Here is a 16,114-nt window from a genome sequence, read left to right as displayed (position 1 = left end):
CCTGTAATACTACATCATCTTTAATTTTACAATAAAATGTTATCATCGTAGACCTGCGGGGAAGGGAGAGACTGTTTATACAGTATTGAAATAGTAAATTATATCAAAGTATAAACATTCTGTTCCATCTGTGTATTCAAAGGCCGGCGTAATCTAAGATTAATTATGGAATATTTACCATATGGAAGTTTACGAGACTATCTCCAAAAACACAAAGAACGGATAGATCACAAAAAACTTCTGCAGTACACATCTCAGATATGCAAGGTACCTAATATTCTGGTTATATGTTGTAGATGGAGTGAGAATGTTGAAGTAATTAATAAATTCTTTACACTATTTCTTAGCTTAAAAAGGGAATTTATGGAGGTAGAGCCATTTAAATTTGTTTATACAACTAGTTGAAAGAAGAATGCTATCTTAACCATAGGGTATGGAGTACCTTGGGACAAAAAGATACATACACAGGGATCTGGCAACAAGAAATATATTGGTGGAGAATGAGAACAGAGTTAAAATTGGAGATTTTGGATTAACCAAAGTCTTGCCACAAGACAAAGAATACTACAAAGTGAAAGAACCAGGTGAAAGTCCCATATTCTGGTGAGTACAGAGTTTTTCAGTACATTAAAAAATGTAGAATGCAAACTTTAAATTTTACTTTACAGTTATTTAATATAGAATAATGAACTTAATAATGTTTAATTTTTATAGTAAAAAATATATGCTTTACATTTGGCTAAATGCATTTCATGGATTATCTCATTTAATCTTTATGACTCTTGGAAAATATATATTATTATGATTACAAATGAGCATTCCTTATACGAAAATGCAAAACATTGAAATCTGAAGCCTTTTGAATACTAACATGACACTCAAAAAGTTGCAGAATGGCCGGGGATTTAGCTCAGTGGGTCTGGCGCCTCCCTGGAAAGCACAAGGTTCCGAGTTTGATCCCCGGTACAAAAAAAAAAAAAAGTTGCAGATTTTAGAGCATTTCAGAATTGGATTTTCAGGTAAGGATGCTGAACCACTAAAATCTATGTAAACATTGCAAGATCTGAAAAACTGAAGTCTGAAGTACTTCAATTAAAATTGTCAATTAATTGTGAGGAGTAATCAACATTCACCCACACACACGCACACACACTGGGGATCAACTCAGGACCTTGTGCTTGTGAGGCAGGCGTGGCACCACTGAGCTACATCCCTGGCCTGCAAAGTTCTTTTTTTAAAATGAGGTATATATGGTTGTTTTTGTTGATGTAAAGTTTTCTTTTTTATGCCTTCATTCCTTTATGGTATACCTTTCTAGGGATGTTTTGGTAAAATATATTTGTTTTGGTTTTGTGTACATTTCCAATGGACTTTAATTCTGGGTTTATGTTTCTGCTGAAATAATATAACTAGACAATGTAGTTTGAGTCAGATATTAGTGTTAAAGGAATTTTGTTTATTTAAGTATGTTTTAATTCCTCCCACCCCCATCCCATACCAGTAATAAAACTCAGGACCCTTCACTTGCCAGCCAGGCATAGAGCCACTGAGCTAAATCCTCGGCCTTGTTTTATTTAATTATTCATTTCTGAACTGAAAATTAGAAGTACTAATGCAAATAATAGAACTGTCTATAAGTATTTTTCTGGGATTTACCAGAATTACTGGAAATATATCAGTTGTTTATTTTGTTACTGGTATGTTCATGAGTCATCCATATGTGCTAGCTAGGTGATATTATTTTGTATATATAAATTTTACAACTGATCTTAGCTATTATAAATGTTAGTCTAGAAAGAAATGAGGTGAAAAATCACCAGTAATTTAGAACAAATTGATTATTTTCACAGTAGAGTAATTTATAATGGTATGAATGTGTTTTAAAGATGAGTTGCTATGTTTTAGACATTCAGAGATGTATCCTGAAATAATTATGGTTGAAATACTATCATGTCTAGGGTTCATTTTTATATGTATCCAGTGGAAGTGGGGTAGAGAGTAATATATGCAAAGAGAGGCAATGAGTTTAGCTGGTATATGGTTATTCATTGTTCTCTAATTTGTATAGGTTTTTTTAGTTTTCATATATTAAAAACAAATTTTGGGCCGGGGATTTAGCTCAGTGGTTCTGCCGCCTGCTTTGCAAGCACAAGGTCCCAAGTTCGATCCCTGGTACCAAAAAACCCACAAATTTCAAAGAATGTCTTCATGATAATCATTAGCATTACCTACATCAAATTAAAGTAAGATTCAAATAAATATGACCATTTCTTTTGGTCATGTGCCCCAAAAATACATGAATTTCATTCTTTCTTTCCCCCAGCGTGAGAAATTAAATAAATTGAATGGAATTAACTGGCAATCATTAAACATTGGTTGTATGATGGTCCAATAATTTGGGCAAACTTAATGAAAACAATTAATAGACATTTTTTAAAGTACCTAATGTGCTCCAGAAACCATACAGAAAGCTTTGAATAAGAAGATAAGGCCAGGTGTGGTGCTGGACTCCTGTAATCCCAGCACTCAGGAGGCTGAGGCAGGATTGCCGTTCATTTGAGGCCAGCCTGGACTACATGGTGAGACCTTGTCTCAAAAAAGCAGTAAAAAAAAATAAAATAGAATAAGACTAGCCTCAGAAAAGAAAGATTATCCTTAAGTAGAAAGGCTGAACTAAAACAAAATGTTTTCTTTGGAAGGTGTATTCAGCTCACAGGTCCACTACCGCTAATCCAGTGATAGGGAATCTTTTAGACCCCAAGTGCCAAACCGCAGTCCAAAACCTGCTTATTTATTACAAAGTGCCAACACTGCAATTAAACCTGAATATTGAGGTCTTAGTTTTGAAAAAGCACCCCATACATTAAAATCTTTTGTCTTAAAAGAAAAACACAGTAATACCCATGCCATAAGTTGTCACCACTGTTCTAATCCCTTCCCTTAAAGGGCCCATAATTTTTAAAAAATCAGGTATATAATCAAATTGCAATCCATTGTGGAAATGCAGTAATGAAGATAATGGGGAAACAAGAGTGCAAATAATTCTGCTGAGGGTTTAATTCAATCATCAGAGAAAACAACAAGAAGGACTTTTCAAATATGATTAGTAGAAGCTTACCAGATAGAAGAAAGGCATTCTAGGAGGAGATTGACAAGGAGAGGATTGGGGCTTACAAGTGCATGGCATAATCACAGAACAAACAAGGAGTAATGGGGCTGGAAAGAGCCCTGCTATGGTTTGAATGTTGCCAATGTGATAGCATTAGAGGGAGGCCTTGAAGAGATAATTAGCCCATAAGGTTGCTTCCATGGGAGTGAGATTGATTAAGGCCCTTATGAGAGTTTGGTCCTTCTTGTCCTTCTGCCTTCTTCCACATGGGGACGCAGTGCTCTTCCCCTCTGGAGGTTGCGCTATCAAGACACCATCTTAAAAGCAGAGAGAGCAGCCTTCACCCAACAGCTAAATCTGTCTGTCTATATACCGTGCCCTTGGACTTCCCAATACATTTCTATTCTTTATAAAATACCTAGTATTGAGTATTGTTAGAGCAGGACAAATGGCCCAAGAGAAGTCCCGCACACCATGTTGATGAGTTCGGACTTCACTCAATACACAGTGTATAAGGTGGGAAATTGGAGGTTTTATCCAGGTAGGTAACATGTAAAACTCATATTTAAGGTAGGTTTATTTTTCGTAAAGTAGCAGTTCTTTTTCTTTCTTCTTCTTTTCTTCTTTCATTGTTTATTGGTACATTTTAGGTATAAAATACAGTTACATTCATCATTGGGTTCTTGTGCCTTTACGTGATGTATCTTGGTTCTTATTTTTTCCCCTTCCCCTGCCCTGCCTTCACCCCCTCCACCTTTCCCTATTTGCAAAGACTTTGTTTCCATTTTTTTTCCTTTTCTCATATTTTTTCTTTTCCCTTCTTTCCATTTCCCTACCCCTCTGACTTCCCCTACTCCTTTAGACCTTTTCTTCCTATTATGCAATATCAATTATACATTGCTTTAATAACAATATCAAAATTTAGAGGATTTACCACAGATTTTACAGAATTTAAAAGGATATAGAAAGCATATTACAAAAATTTTTTTGAAATAAATTTGACAACTTCTAAGAAGTACCTTAGAAGATAAATTAATGAAACTAACTCTGGAAGAACTATAAAATTTGAATAGCACCTAATAAAGAAAGTATATTCCTAGCCTGAAAACCTACCTGTATGACAACAACAGGCTCATATACATTTTAACTGATGAATTATATCAAACATTTAAAGCAGATAAAAGAATGAATACTTCTCCCCTCATTTGAGGAAATCAACATTGTGCCGATACTAAAACGATAAAGATAATAGAAGAAAAAAGTATGAACATAGATAAAAATTTGTTTAAGAAAACAAACTATTAGAAGTCAGATCTGGCAGTATGTAGAAAGTGGTTTTATTATAGGGATGGCAGTGTTGGTTCAGCATTGGAAGATCCACCCCCATAAGTCATTTTAACAGAGGAAAGGAAAAAGCCATATGATCCTGTCATTAATTGCATAAAAAGTATTGGACTAAATTCTACAGCTGTTCTTGGTAAAAGCTTTCAGGGGAATACAAGTAGAACAGAACAGAAGTAGAACAGATAAGACATGTACTCTATACTTCCAGCAAAAACACCTTACACGAATGGAAAAAATAAATGCTTTCTCCCTAAGGTGGGGAACAAGGGGAGATATGCCTATTCTTCATCTGTCCATTAAACTTTGAAACATAGGCCCAAACCAAAATAGTCTGGCAATAAAAAGAAGCAATTAGCATAGGCTTGGCAAGGTAGAAGTAAAATCTTTATATGTAGATGAAATGATCATCTACAGAGAAAATACTAATAAATCTCTAAGACCCTCTAGAACTTGTATTTGAATTTAGCAGGATTAAAAAACACAAGGTATATATAAAAATTCAGGTCTATGTGTACTTGCTGTAAATGAAGAATTGGATATTGAAATTTAAAAGTTATGTAGGAGTAAAAGGATCTAGAAAAGTAAAAAGAAAAAAAGTGTTGGAAGACATTTAGTACCTAATTTTAAGACTTCCTGTAAAGCCACAGTAATCAAGGCAGTGCTGGTGTAAGGAAAGACACATAGATTATTGGAATAAAACAGAGAATCTAGAAATAGAACCACACATATATGGTCCACTGAGTTTTGAGAGATTATTTAGCATTAACATTTTATAGAACATAAACTCAACTCAAGAGCAGAGGAAAAGATAGTGTTTTCAGCAAATGGTATCAGAATACCTGTTACATGAATGTAAAAAAATTAACCTCAACCCTTTATTTTCCTACATAAAAATAACTTGAAGGGATCTATGAACCTAAATATGAAAGACTAAAACTATAAAACTTTAAGAAGAAATTATAAGGGAAACTGTTCATGAATTTAGGGTAGGCTAGGATACAAAAAACATGATGTATGAAAGAAAAAAATTAATAAATGAGATTCTATCAAAATGTAGAACTTCAAAAGACATTGTTAAGAAAATGAAAAGTAAAAAAAAAAAAGAAAATGAAAAGTAGTCCTTAAACATACCATATGTACAATACATATAACCCATGACCAGAATACATAAAGAACTCTTACAGCTCATTAATAGACAACCCCATTAAAAAGTAGACACAAGAAGATGATAAATAGCCAGTGCAGCACAAGGAAGGTGTGCAACACTAGAATCAGAAAAATACTAATCAGTACAATAACAAGATCATATTATTCACTCATTAGGGAGATGAAGTTAAAAGTTTTAAAAGAACAAATGTCAGCTTAGGTGTGAACCAGTTAGAACTTTCTAATACTGCTAATGTGAATGTAAAATGATAAAACCATTTTGGAAAACAATATAGAAATTTCTTGTATTACTATTAAGAACCAACAGTTCTGTTCTTAAGTTTTTACTTAAGAGGAATAAAAACACATGTTCACAATAGATTTGTACATACAGTTGACTATCCTTTATCTGAAATTCATGGGACCAGAAATGTTTCAGATTTTGGTTTGAAATCCACTTGATCTGCAAAGAGGATAGCTACTCCTGCATTTTTTCGGGTTCCTGTCACACGGAGTATTGTTTTCCACCCTTTATCTTTCAGTCTGTGGGTTTCTTTTTGTATTAAGTATGTTTCTTGTATGCAGCATATTGTTGGATCTTGCTTCTTGACCCATTCTGCCAGTCTAGTTCTTTTGATTGGTGAATTGAGACCATAAACATTGATGCTTATAACTGATACGAATTGACTTACCATTGTCATGACCTTTTCTGTTTGTTGGATTCTCCCTCTTTGCGTTTAGTTTCTTGTTGTGCCCAATGGATTCATTCTGCTGGCTTTCTGGGGTCGTGATCCTCAATGTCTTTTCCTAGCATATTGTCTAAAATTTTTTGGAGTGCCGGCTTGGTATTCATGAAGTTCCCAAGGTCCTCTTTGTCATGAAAGTGTCTTATTTCTCCATCCATTTTGAAAGATAGTTTTGCAGGGTACATCAATCTGGGTTGGAGGCTGTTTTCCTTTAGGGCTTGAAATACATCACTCCAAGCTCTTCTTGCCTTGAGGGTTTGTTGAGAAGTCTGCTGTGATTCTGATGGGCTTTCCTTTGTATGTGATTTGTTTCTTTTCTCTCACTCCTTGTAGAATTTTGTTCTTCTGTTGGGTTTCTGGAATCCTAACTATTATATGCCTATGTGTAGATTTTTTTTTTTGATCAAGGCTATTTGGAGTTTTATATGCCTTATCTGTATGTCAAGTTCTTTCCCCTTGTTTGGGAAGTTTTCTGCCATCACTTCTGTGAACAGTTTTTTTTTATGTCGTCTGCATTGTCGCCTGTTTCTTCATTGACTCTGATCAGTCTTATATTATTCTTCTTTGCATTGTCTAACAGCTGCTGGATTGATTTCTCATGGTCCCTTACTATTTTAAAGGAATTTTTCTTTTCCTGGTCACCAAAATAATCTTATCTTCTATATCTGAAGTTCTGTCCTCACATTGGCTCATTCTGCTGCGTAAGCTTTCCATGGAGTTTTTAATCTCCTGGAAATCTGTTTGCATCTGTTTTATGGATTGCATTTGTTTCCTAGGTTGAGGTTCCATCATGTTGCTCAGTTCCTCTTATTTTTTTATCTGTGTCTTCTCTAGATTTATTAATCATGTCTTGCACTATGGGTACAATCTCTGCTGTTATGTGAGAAATTATTTCTTATTTTATTTTTCCAGATCCTCTTTTGTTGCCAGGTCAGGGAGTCCAGGTGGTTGAGTATCACAGTGTTCCATCTCATTTCCCTTTGGGATTGCTTTAGGTGATCTGGAAGTCTAGTTTTGAGACTTGTTTATGTGTCTTCTTATTTTGAGGATGAGGGGGGAATGTTGCTGGTGCCACACAGCTCACCTCCTCTGCACTGGGGGGAGGTGGTACGGTAGCCCAGAAGCCACCTCTTGGGTGCTGGGAGCGGCTCACCTCCTCTGCACTGAGGGGGGTGGTATGGTGGCCCAGAAGCCCTCTCCTGGATGCTGGGAGCGGCTCACCTCCTCTGCACTGGGGGAGGAGGTGGTGCTGGGGGAGGTGGTGGTACAGTGGCCCGGAAGCCGCCTCCTGGGTGCTGGGAACCAAAGTAGCAGTTTTTAAAGTGTGAGCACCACTGGTATGCCCACTAAGAGTACCAAATATTTCATAGTAACATTAAGGTATTATTTGCCTCTTCATTGTCATTTTTTTCATGGATATATAGTAGGATTTTCCAGATGCTCATGGCATGTTTAACCAAACATTAAAAAGATGTCTAACAATGTTAAAAAACATGCTATTTTGGCCGGGGATTTAGCTCAGTGGTTCCACTGCCTGCCTCGCAAGCACAAGGTCCCGAGTTCGATCCCCAGTACTAAAAAAACCCCAAGAAAAATTATTAGCTGGCAGTTTTATTAGATCCATTCCTTTTTAATTTTATTGAAAGCAATAAAACCCACTCGACTTTCAAAACTGGACTTACTAACCTCATTAAAGCCATTCATTTTCTGTTTCTAGGAAGTATACCAAAAAGGCTTTTCAATTAAATTATGTTGGTAACACTTTCACATGGAACGCCTTGTTTGAACTGATACATTCAGAAGAGTTTGGAAAAACAATATTTTTAATTCCAATACAATATTTTAATAACATCTTTTATTATGTATATAATTTAAATGTAGCACACTTTGAGTAGCCTTAAAGGCAGAGTTGATTTTATGAAGAATGTGCTTCCTGTAACCCATATGGCAACACCAGGCCTCACAGTCTGACTTTATTTTTCAATTCAAGTAAGTATCTTATAAAATATTATTTTAAAAAGCTGATATTAGCATGCATGTGGCCTGAATTCATTCCTCAGCAACAAAAGAAAAACAAAAATTGCTGAGAAATAAATGGTAGACACATGTGCAGAGGAATATTTATTATGAGGCCATTGAAGCACAGTCTCTTCCTTCCAAGATTTCTTCTTTTTAAATTTTAAATATTCATTTTTGTATTCTTTGTATAAGGAAAGCCACCAAATTATATAACAATGGAGACTTGTTTCTGTGCCTGAATATCTGGAATAATAAATCATGAAAGTAATAAAGAAAAACTTTAGAGGATGTATATCTTGTATAATTTCATATTAAGTTATGATAATGACATGTATTTAATGAAAACAAAAGCTATATACTGTAAAAAACTAATCAGATAGGCAGTTGATAAAAAGTTTCATTTTTATAGCAAGTAGAAAGTATTAAACATTTAGTATAATGAAGTTGACTGGATTTTGTGTAAATATACCAGAACACAGGTTAATAAAATAGGTTTTAAGTTTTAGCTAATTTATTGAATAATAAACTGTCTTAGTCCATTATTCTCACAAAATTTCATTGACTGGGTAATTTATGAAACATAAAAATGTATTTCCCACAATCCTGGAGGCTGGGAGTTTGTGATAAGTTCAGTTGTCTTGTGAGGTCTGCCCTCTGCTTCTTCTTTTTTTTTTTCAAACTTGGGACCTTGCACTTGCGAGGCAGGCAGTGGAACCACTGAGCTAAATCCCCGGCCCTCTGCTTCTTTGATGTGCCTTGATGGTGCATCCTCTGGAGGAGAGGAATACTGCATCTTCAAATGGAAGAAGGTGGAAAGACAAGAGGGGGTGACGATGTCTCTTTTGTAGGGGTTTATGCATGAGGGAGGAGCTCTCCTGGCCTAATCATCTCTTAAAGGCCTCCTTCTTAATACTTTTACGTTGATCATTAAATTTCAACACATGAATTCTGGGGGGAACACATTCAAATCCTAGAAAATACTAAATCTGAAATCTGAAATCACGTTTCACCATCGTATCTTTTAAAAATTCAGTTTCCTTCTTTTCTCATATTTTTTCCTTTCCCCCACCCTCCCACTTCCCCTTCCCCTTTGAACCTTTTCTTCCTATTGCACATGATCTATTATAAATTTTGGTCCTCATTTGCACTTTCAGTTTCTCACACAGGAGAAACCATTCGGTATTTATATATGTATGTCCTACTTATTTCACTTAAAAGTATGGCCTCGAAGTGTATCCATTTGAAGAGAAGGAAAAACCAGGAACAAAGCTTTTGTAAATAGGGAGGGGTGGAAGGGTGGAAGGGAGGGAAGGGGAAGGGGAAAAAACAAGAACCAAGATACATCATGTACAGGTACAAATTTCCAATCATGAATGTGATTATAATGTATACCTAAAATGTACCAATAAGCATATGGGAAAAAAATTCATAGGAAGTCAACTTGCTTGCAGAGAAATAATGAAGCAATGGGAATTTGGTGATTCAATAAAGTTTCTACACATTGAGGAGCACATAATGCTAAAAATAATCCAATTTCATTTAAAAGCATCTTTGTCATCTATAATGCTTTTATTGTTCAAAATGCTCATTTGTTTTAAGCTATAAACATGTTCAGCATGCCTTATGGATTGATACTAAGTACTAGAGGGGAAACGCTTCTACTTAAAATATTTTTTTAAATTGTTAAAACAGGGATTTGAACTTGTGGTGGATCCTTATACAGTTCTTACTGTAACATATCCTTCTGGCAACCTTTGTGCATCCTTGGGGTTACTCTGCACTAGTTTGAAGACTTCTGTACTAGTCATAAGAGGATAGTGCATTCAAAGACTGATTTGAGATGTATTTAGAATATATTGTAAAACAAACTGGTGGCTCATTAGACTTTGGAGTGAAAGAGGAATCTAGCTTAGGCACGTAAATAGATTATGATACCACTCATTGCATAAGAAAAATAATCAGCAGGATTTGGAAAGGTGGGGATGGAGTTCTGTTTGCCTATAGATCTTTATGTGGAAATCTTTAGTCTAGAGCACTAAAGAAAGACAAAAAAATAAGCTTTTTTTTTTTGGTACCAGGGATCAAACTCGGGTCCTTGCGCTTGTGAGGCAGGCGGCGGAACCACTGAGCTAAATCCCCAGCCCAAGATAAGCATATATTTGAGAGATTTTAATATATATGTGGATGATACTATTTAAGGGACTATGAGCCGGCTAAATGGACGAGAAGTGCTCATTTAAGGAGAACTCTTATTGCTGAACATGAGAGATTGGGGCTAGTAATTCTATAGGAAATTCAGGCTGGAGTTTGGTGTTTGGAGCTATGGTGATATTCCAGATGACTATATTTGAATAAGTGAAGATTGTTGTACATGAAAAAAAACAAGATATCCCCTGAAAATAAGCCTATAGCATCTTTTGAAGCAAAAATTAATGTAATATTCAGTCTTACTTTTGGAGAAACACAATATATATTTATGTATTTTGACGTTTTGAGACAGCCTCACTTTGCAGTGTAAGCTGGGCTTGAACTCACTGTGTAGCCCCAGATGGCCTCAAACTCATAGTGATCCTCCTGCCTCAGCCTCCCAAGTGCTGGGATTACAGGCATGTGCCACCATGCCCAAATATTTTGTTTTTTTTTAAATACAATGATTTGTAGATAAAAATCAAAGAGTTGGAGAAGCCAGGAGTGGTGGCATACACCTGTACTACCAGCACTGTGCAGTCTGAGGCAAGAGGACTGCCATGAGTTCGAGGCCAGCCCAGGCTACATAGTGAGTTCAGGGCCAGCCTATTCTACAAAGTGAGACCTTGTCTCAAAAAACAAACAAAACAACATATAAAAAAACCAAAAAGTTGGAACATGAAGTAACTGTCTTTTAAATGCTTTCTGTTTTATAGGTATGCTCCAGAATCGCTGACAGAGAGCAAGTTTTCTGTGGCCTCCGATGTTTGGAGTTTTGGAGTAGTTCTGTATGAACTTTTCACATATATTGAGAAGAGTAAAAGTCCACCAGCAGTCAGTGTGCTTTTTATTTTCTTTCATTTTTTTTTTACACAAGAAAAGCTTTGTTCAACGAATAATAAGCCTAGAACTCATTTTAGAAGTTCTTGATGCTTATTCGTAAGGTGATATCCAACAAAATAACCCTAAACTTATTTAGTAACTTAAAGCTTTAAAAGGAGGATGTTAGAGCACTGTTTAGTATACTTTCTTATATTAGTTAATTTTCTGTTGATGTAACAGAGTACTCAGAACTGTGTACTTTATAAAGAAACAGGTTCATGTAACTCAGGGTTGTGGAGGCCAGGTGTGAAAGTCCAGTATCAAGCAGCCACATCGTTTCGGCTTCCAGTGAGGGACCCCTTGGCTATATCTCATCATGGCACATAGGCAGAAGGGAACAGTTTGTGTGTGGAAGGGATCACACAGCAAGATTTGAAGCCAGAGAACCAGGAGGGGCCAGTCTTGCTCTTTCTATAAAACAATCTGCTCTCATGAGACATTGTGAGACTAGCATTAAAGGCTGTGCCCTCAGTGATCTAATTATCTTCCATTAGTCCCTACTTCAGAAAGTCCCTACTTTAACACTGCCACACTGGGGACTAGGATTCCAACATACAAACCTTTAGAGGATAAACAAGATCCAAACCATAGCATCTCTTAATATTACTTTAAGTAATATCACTTAAACCATAGCATCTCTTAATATTACTTCAAGTAAATTCAGTGAGCTCACTCATTCTAGGAATTATTATACAAGTTAAAATAAACTTTCAAAGTAATTTTTCCTGTGCTTCAACATAAGAAAGAATGAAAATACAAATATAATCTCTAATGCAATTAGAAACAATCACTTTAATATCTTTATTTTCTTTGAGGCTTACTTATTTTAATATAAATAAAATTTTATAAAGAAATACATAACTAAGGTCATACTGTACAGTTTGCTATCCTCTCATTAAGTATTACATTATGGGTATTTTACTGTACTGTAAACATTTACCTCAGATACAACTTTTAATTACTGAGTTGCTTTCTATCATAGGGTTTTATACTTCTGGACAGTCATTTTCCATTTTTCAGTCATTTAACACTTCCATGAACAGAGTGGACATTCCTGTTCATGAGTACTTATGTTTTATCTCTGGTTCTCATATTAGAATAAAAGTATAATTGTTTGATTGTGTCAAAGCAACAATAAGAAAACATACATATGTTTTTAGACCTTCTCAAGGAATTTGGGTTGAGTATAATACAGTTGTGGAAATGGCATAATAGAGGTTCCACATTTAATAGTCTTATCTGAAGTATGACTGAAAAGCAAGTTTTGATGCTTAATAGTCTGTTTTGAAAAGGTTTTAAAATATACAAAAATATACATATTGAATTTTTTCTACTTACTGGAAGAAGCTGAAAAAGAATTCTGTTTCAAATTGAATATACAAGAAAAATAATTGAAAAGTGGGTTTGTATTTCAGGAGTTTATGCGTATGATTGGCAATGACAAACAAGGACAGATGATTGTGTTCCATTTGATAGAACTCCTAAAGAATAATGGAAGATTACCACGACCAGATGGATGCCCAGTTGAGGTAATTTTTTTAATCCACATAATCGTGTGTTATCTTTTTCTTGTTATTCAGAATCTTAAGGTCACTGAAATTGCTAAGGTTTTAGCCAAATACCATTAACAAATGACCCGGATCAAGGCACAGGTATGATACATAATCTTTTTTTAAGGAAAATTAACTAGGAGTTCCAAATTCACCTTTTCCACCAATTAAAAGATAGTACTTTGTGTCCATTGTAATTTTGGTTTACTTTTTCTTTTACAGATTTATATGATCATGACAGAATGCTGGAACAATAATGTAAACCAGCGCCCCTCCTTTAGGGACCTAGCACTTCGAGTGGATCAAATAAGGGACAGCATGGCTGGATGAAAGAAATGACCTTTACTCTGAGACCAAAGCGGACTTACAAAACAAAGTTTTGTATTTAACATTGCTGTGGACTATTATTACACATAAAATTATTATACACATCATGATCTAGCCAGCAAAGATGTGAAAATATCTGCTCAAAACTTTCAAAGTTTAGTGAATTTTTCCTCATATGGACATCTGTAAAAGATATTCAGGAAAAATCTCAAGCAAGAAATTTTGTAAAAAGTTCCATGACTCTTAGTTATATATCCTTCTCTGACAAAAGAAAAAAAAAGACTTTTTTCAATTTAATTTTTTGAGAGGTAAAAAAATTTTGCAATGTTAAAGATGAATATATATGTACAGTTTTTACCACAGTGAATGTATAATACTTTGGGATCTTGTGTGGTTTACACAAGGGCTTGTGTTCATTAATAATATTTTCTAATTTTTTCATGTTGATGTATAATAACTACTATACAAATTATGATGCTCAGAAAATTGAATAAATACCTTTGTGTTCTTGTTCGTCTGTATCACTGTCCAGCAATATTAAGCAGGTATATACTTTTAGATTGTAGTTCCATGTATTGTAAATATTTTTCTATGAAGAGGGAACAAAAGCCTAGTTTTATTTGTATAGAAAAATTTCCTAACCCCAAGGAATACATTTTGAAATGGAAGAAGCTTACAAAGATATAACATAATCTATTTTCTTATTTGTTTCCCTTGTGTCTGTTTGTGGTGAATGTTTTTTTTAATAGAAATATCTCCAGATTTTTCTAAGACTGTAATGAATTGTTTTAAATTTTTGAGATTAAGAATATCAGAAATATTGTCATCCCTCGATCTGTTGCCAGTAAGATTCTTCAGTCCCTGGGACTGATGGTCATGCATTAAATTTAAGCACAAGGCCATAAACAGTTTCTAAAATCTAAGTGCTCATTAAGATGCATAGTGGGGTAGGAATATTTTTTCTAAAGAACATATGTTTGAGAGGTTTCCACATGTTCTATTGAAGTCATAGAAGAGACTTTGTTTTGTTAGAGTCTCATGCACAAAGAAGAAATAAGGTAAATTGGTGAAAAAATATGCTTGTTAATTTCATTTAAGAATGCCAGTAGAAAATCCATAATTTATATCTTTAAGAAAAGAGAGAGCATACATATTTTCAAATAAGTATAAAGATTTGTTATTGTCATCTGTTTTAGTGCTACTCCATTTTAGACACCATACCTAAAATAAAATATGGTGGGTTTTTTCTTCTGTGTGTCTTATTTATACAAAGGTTAAAATACTTGGTAATTTATAGTTAACAAGGAATAGTCTCCATATTTTCAGTGGTATGTGCTGGTTTTTAAAACTTATATCTAAGATTTCCGATTTTTGGTTGAAGGGAAGAAATCCTTACATCCTTTAAAAAATTTCAGTAGATAGAAGATACTGAAATCATCAAAAATAACAACTGTATTAGATAAAAATAAAGACATAATAGATATTTGGATGAAATGAATATAATTTCTTTTTTTTTTTTTGGTACTGGCGATCAAACTCAGGACTTTGAGGTTGCAAGGCAGGCAGCAGTACCACTGAGCTAAATCCCCAACCCTTGAATATAATTTCTATTCAATCTAGAAAGGTTTCTCAAGTATTTCTATATGTAATTTAGAGATCTTGGATTCTACTACTTTTTAAATAAAAGCACACCATATATTATGATTTATTTCAGATATTTATTCTAAAACTTATGAACTTAAAAATAGGTCCTTATTAAAGGTCTAAAATTTCATTTGTTTTTAAAAGCAGGGATGTTAACTATATTTCTTTAAACTTTTTTTAATGTTTCATTTTTTTTTCTGTGGTACTAGGGATTGAACTCAGGACCTTGGGGCTTTCTAGGGAGGCACTATGCCGCTGAGCTTTGTACCCAGCCCCTTATTTTTACTTTCAAAGAATCCTATACACAGGGCTGGGATTTAGCTTGGTGGTTCCAATGTCTGTCCCACAAGCACAAGAACCCAAGTTCGATCCCCAGTACCAAAAAAAAAAGAATCCTCCATACATACTCTTACATTTCTAGGGTAAGATAACTACATTTTTGTAAAATTTCAAATATTTAGAATTCTTTTTCATTGAGGGTTTTTAATGTTTTAATTTTTTTATGAGTTTGTATGGTACTGGGAGTTGAACAAAGCCTTTGCACTGAACTATATCCCCAGCCTCCCTTTTTTATTTTGAGATAGTGTCTCTCCAAGTTACTAAATTGCCCAGGCTGGGCTCAAACTTCAATCCTTCTGCCTCGGCCTACTAGAATTCTAGGATTTCAGATGTGTGCCACCATGTCTGGCTTGTTTTAAATTTTAACTCTGATTATATATAATGAGAAGAAGAACCCCACAGCTGTCTAGTTGGTGTTAGGATATAAAATGTTCCCCAAAGTCTTGTGTTCAGAGGTGGGGCTTCTAGAAGATGATTGGATCTTGGGAGCACTATATTCATCAGTGATGAGTTCAAAGCTGAATGAACAATTAGAAGGCAGGGCCTGAGAGGAATAGGTGGGTCACTGGGAGTGTGTCCTGGAAGGGTGCATTCTTGTGCTGGCTCCTGGCCTCTCTGCTTCCTGACTGCCATAGGTTGAGCAGCATTCCTCTGCCATGCTCCTCCAACAACCCATTTCTGCCTTGGAGCCAACCAGCTATGGACTGAAACCTCTGAAACTGTGAGTCAAATAAACCTCTACTCCTTTAAGTTGCAGATGTTGGGTAGTTTTTCCCAGTGATGGGAAAGTGACTAATGTTGTTGGTTCTATATAAGAAACA

The 16,114-nt window shown here is 35.0% G+C and overlaps 1 protein-coding gene across 6 annotated transcripts in view; it reads left to right on the top strand.

Annotated features, from left to right (window-relative positions):
• Jak2 (Janus kinase 2) overlaps positions 1-14,557 on the top strand; it is a 182,013-nt gene extending 167,456 nt beyond the window's left edge. For 5 of the 6 annotated variants that reach the window (XM_087183475.1, XM_013069696.3, XM_013069695.3 and 2 more), the window contains 5 exons: positions 143-267; positions 431-603; positions 11,268-11,385; positions 12,849-12,962; positions 13,206-14,557. In XM_087183475.1, the coding sequence (XP_087039601.1) occupies positions 143-267; positions 431-603; positions 11,268-11,385; positions 12,849-12,962; positions 13,206-13,313 (638 nt within the window). In that variant the 3' untranslated portion in view covers positions 13,314-14,557. Of the gene's footprint in view, positions 1-142; positions 268-430; positions 604-11,267; positions 11,496-12,848; positions 12,963-13,205 lie in introns of those variants that run through there. The other variant, XM_087183478.1, reaches the window with a different exon arrangement.
• The last annotated feature ends 1,557 nt before the right edge of the window (positions 14,558-16,114 follow it).

The sequence above is a fragment of the Heterocephalus glaber genome, unplaced genomic scaffold (assembly GCF_053883595.1).
Source record: "Heterocephalus glaber isolate CG9 unplaced genomic scaffold, H.glaber_assembly_v1.0 deba00001481, whole genome shotgun sequence".
Lineage (NCBI taxonomy): Eukaryota > Metazoa > Chordata > Mammalia > Rodentia > Bathyergidae > Heterocephalus > Heterocephalus glaber.
The sequence above is the reverse complement of the archived record's forward strand: the minus strand, read 5'-3'. Positions and strand labels throughout refer to the sequence as shown.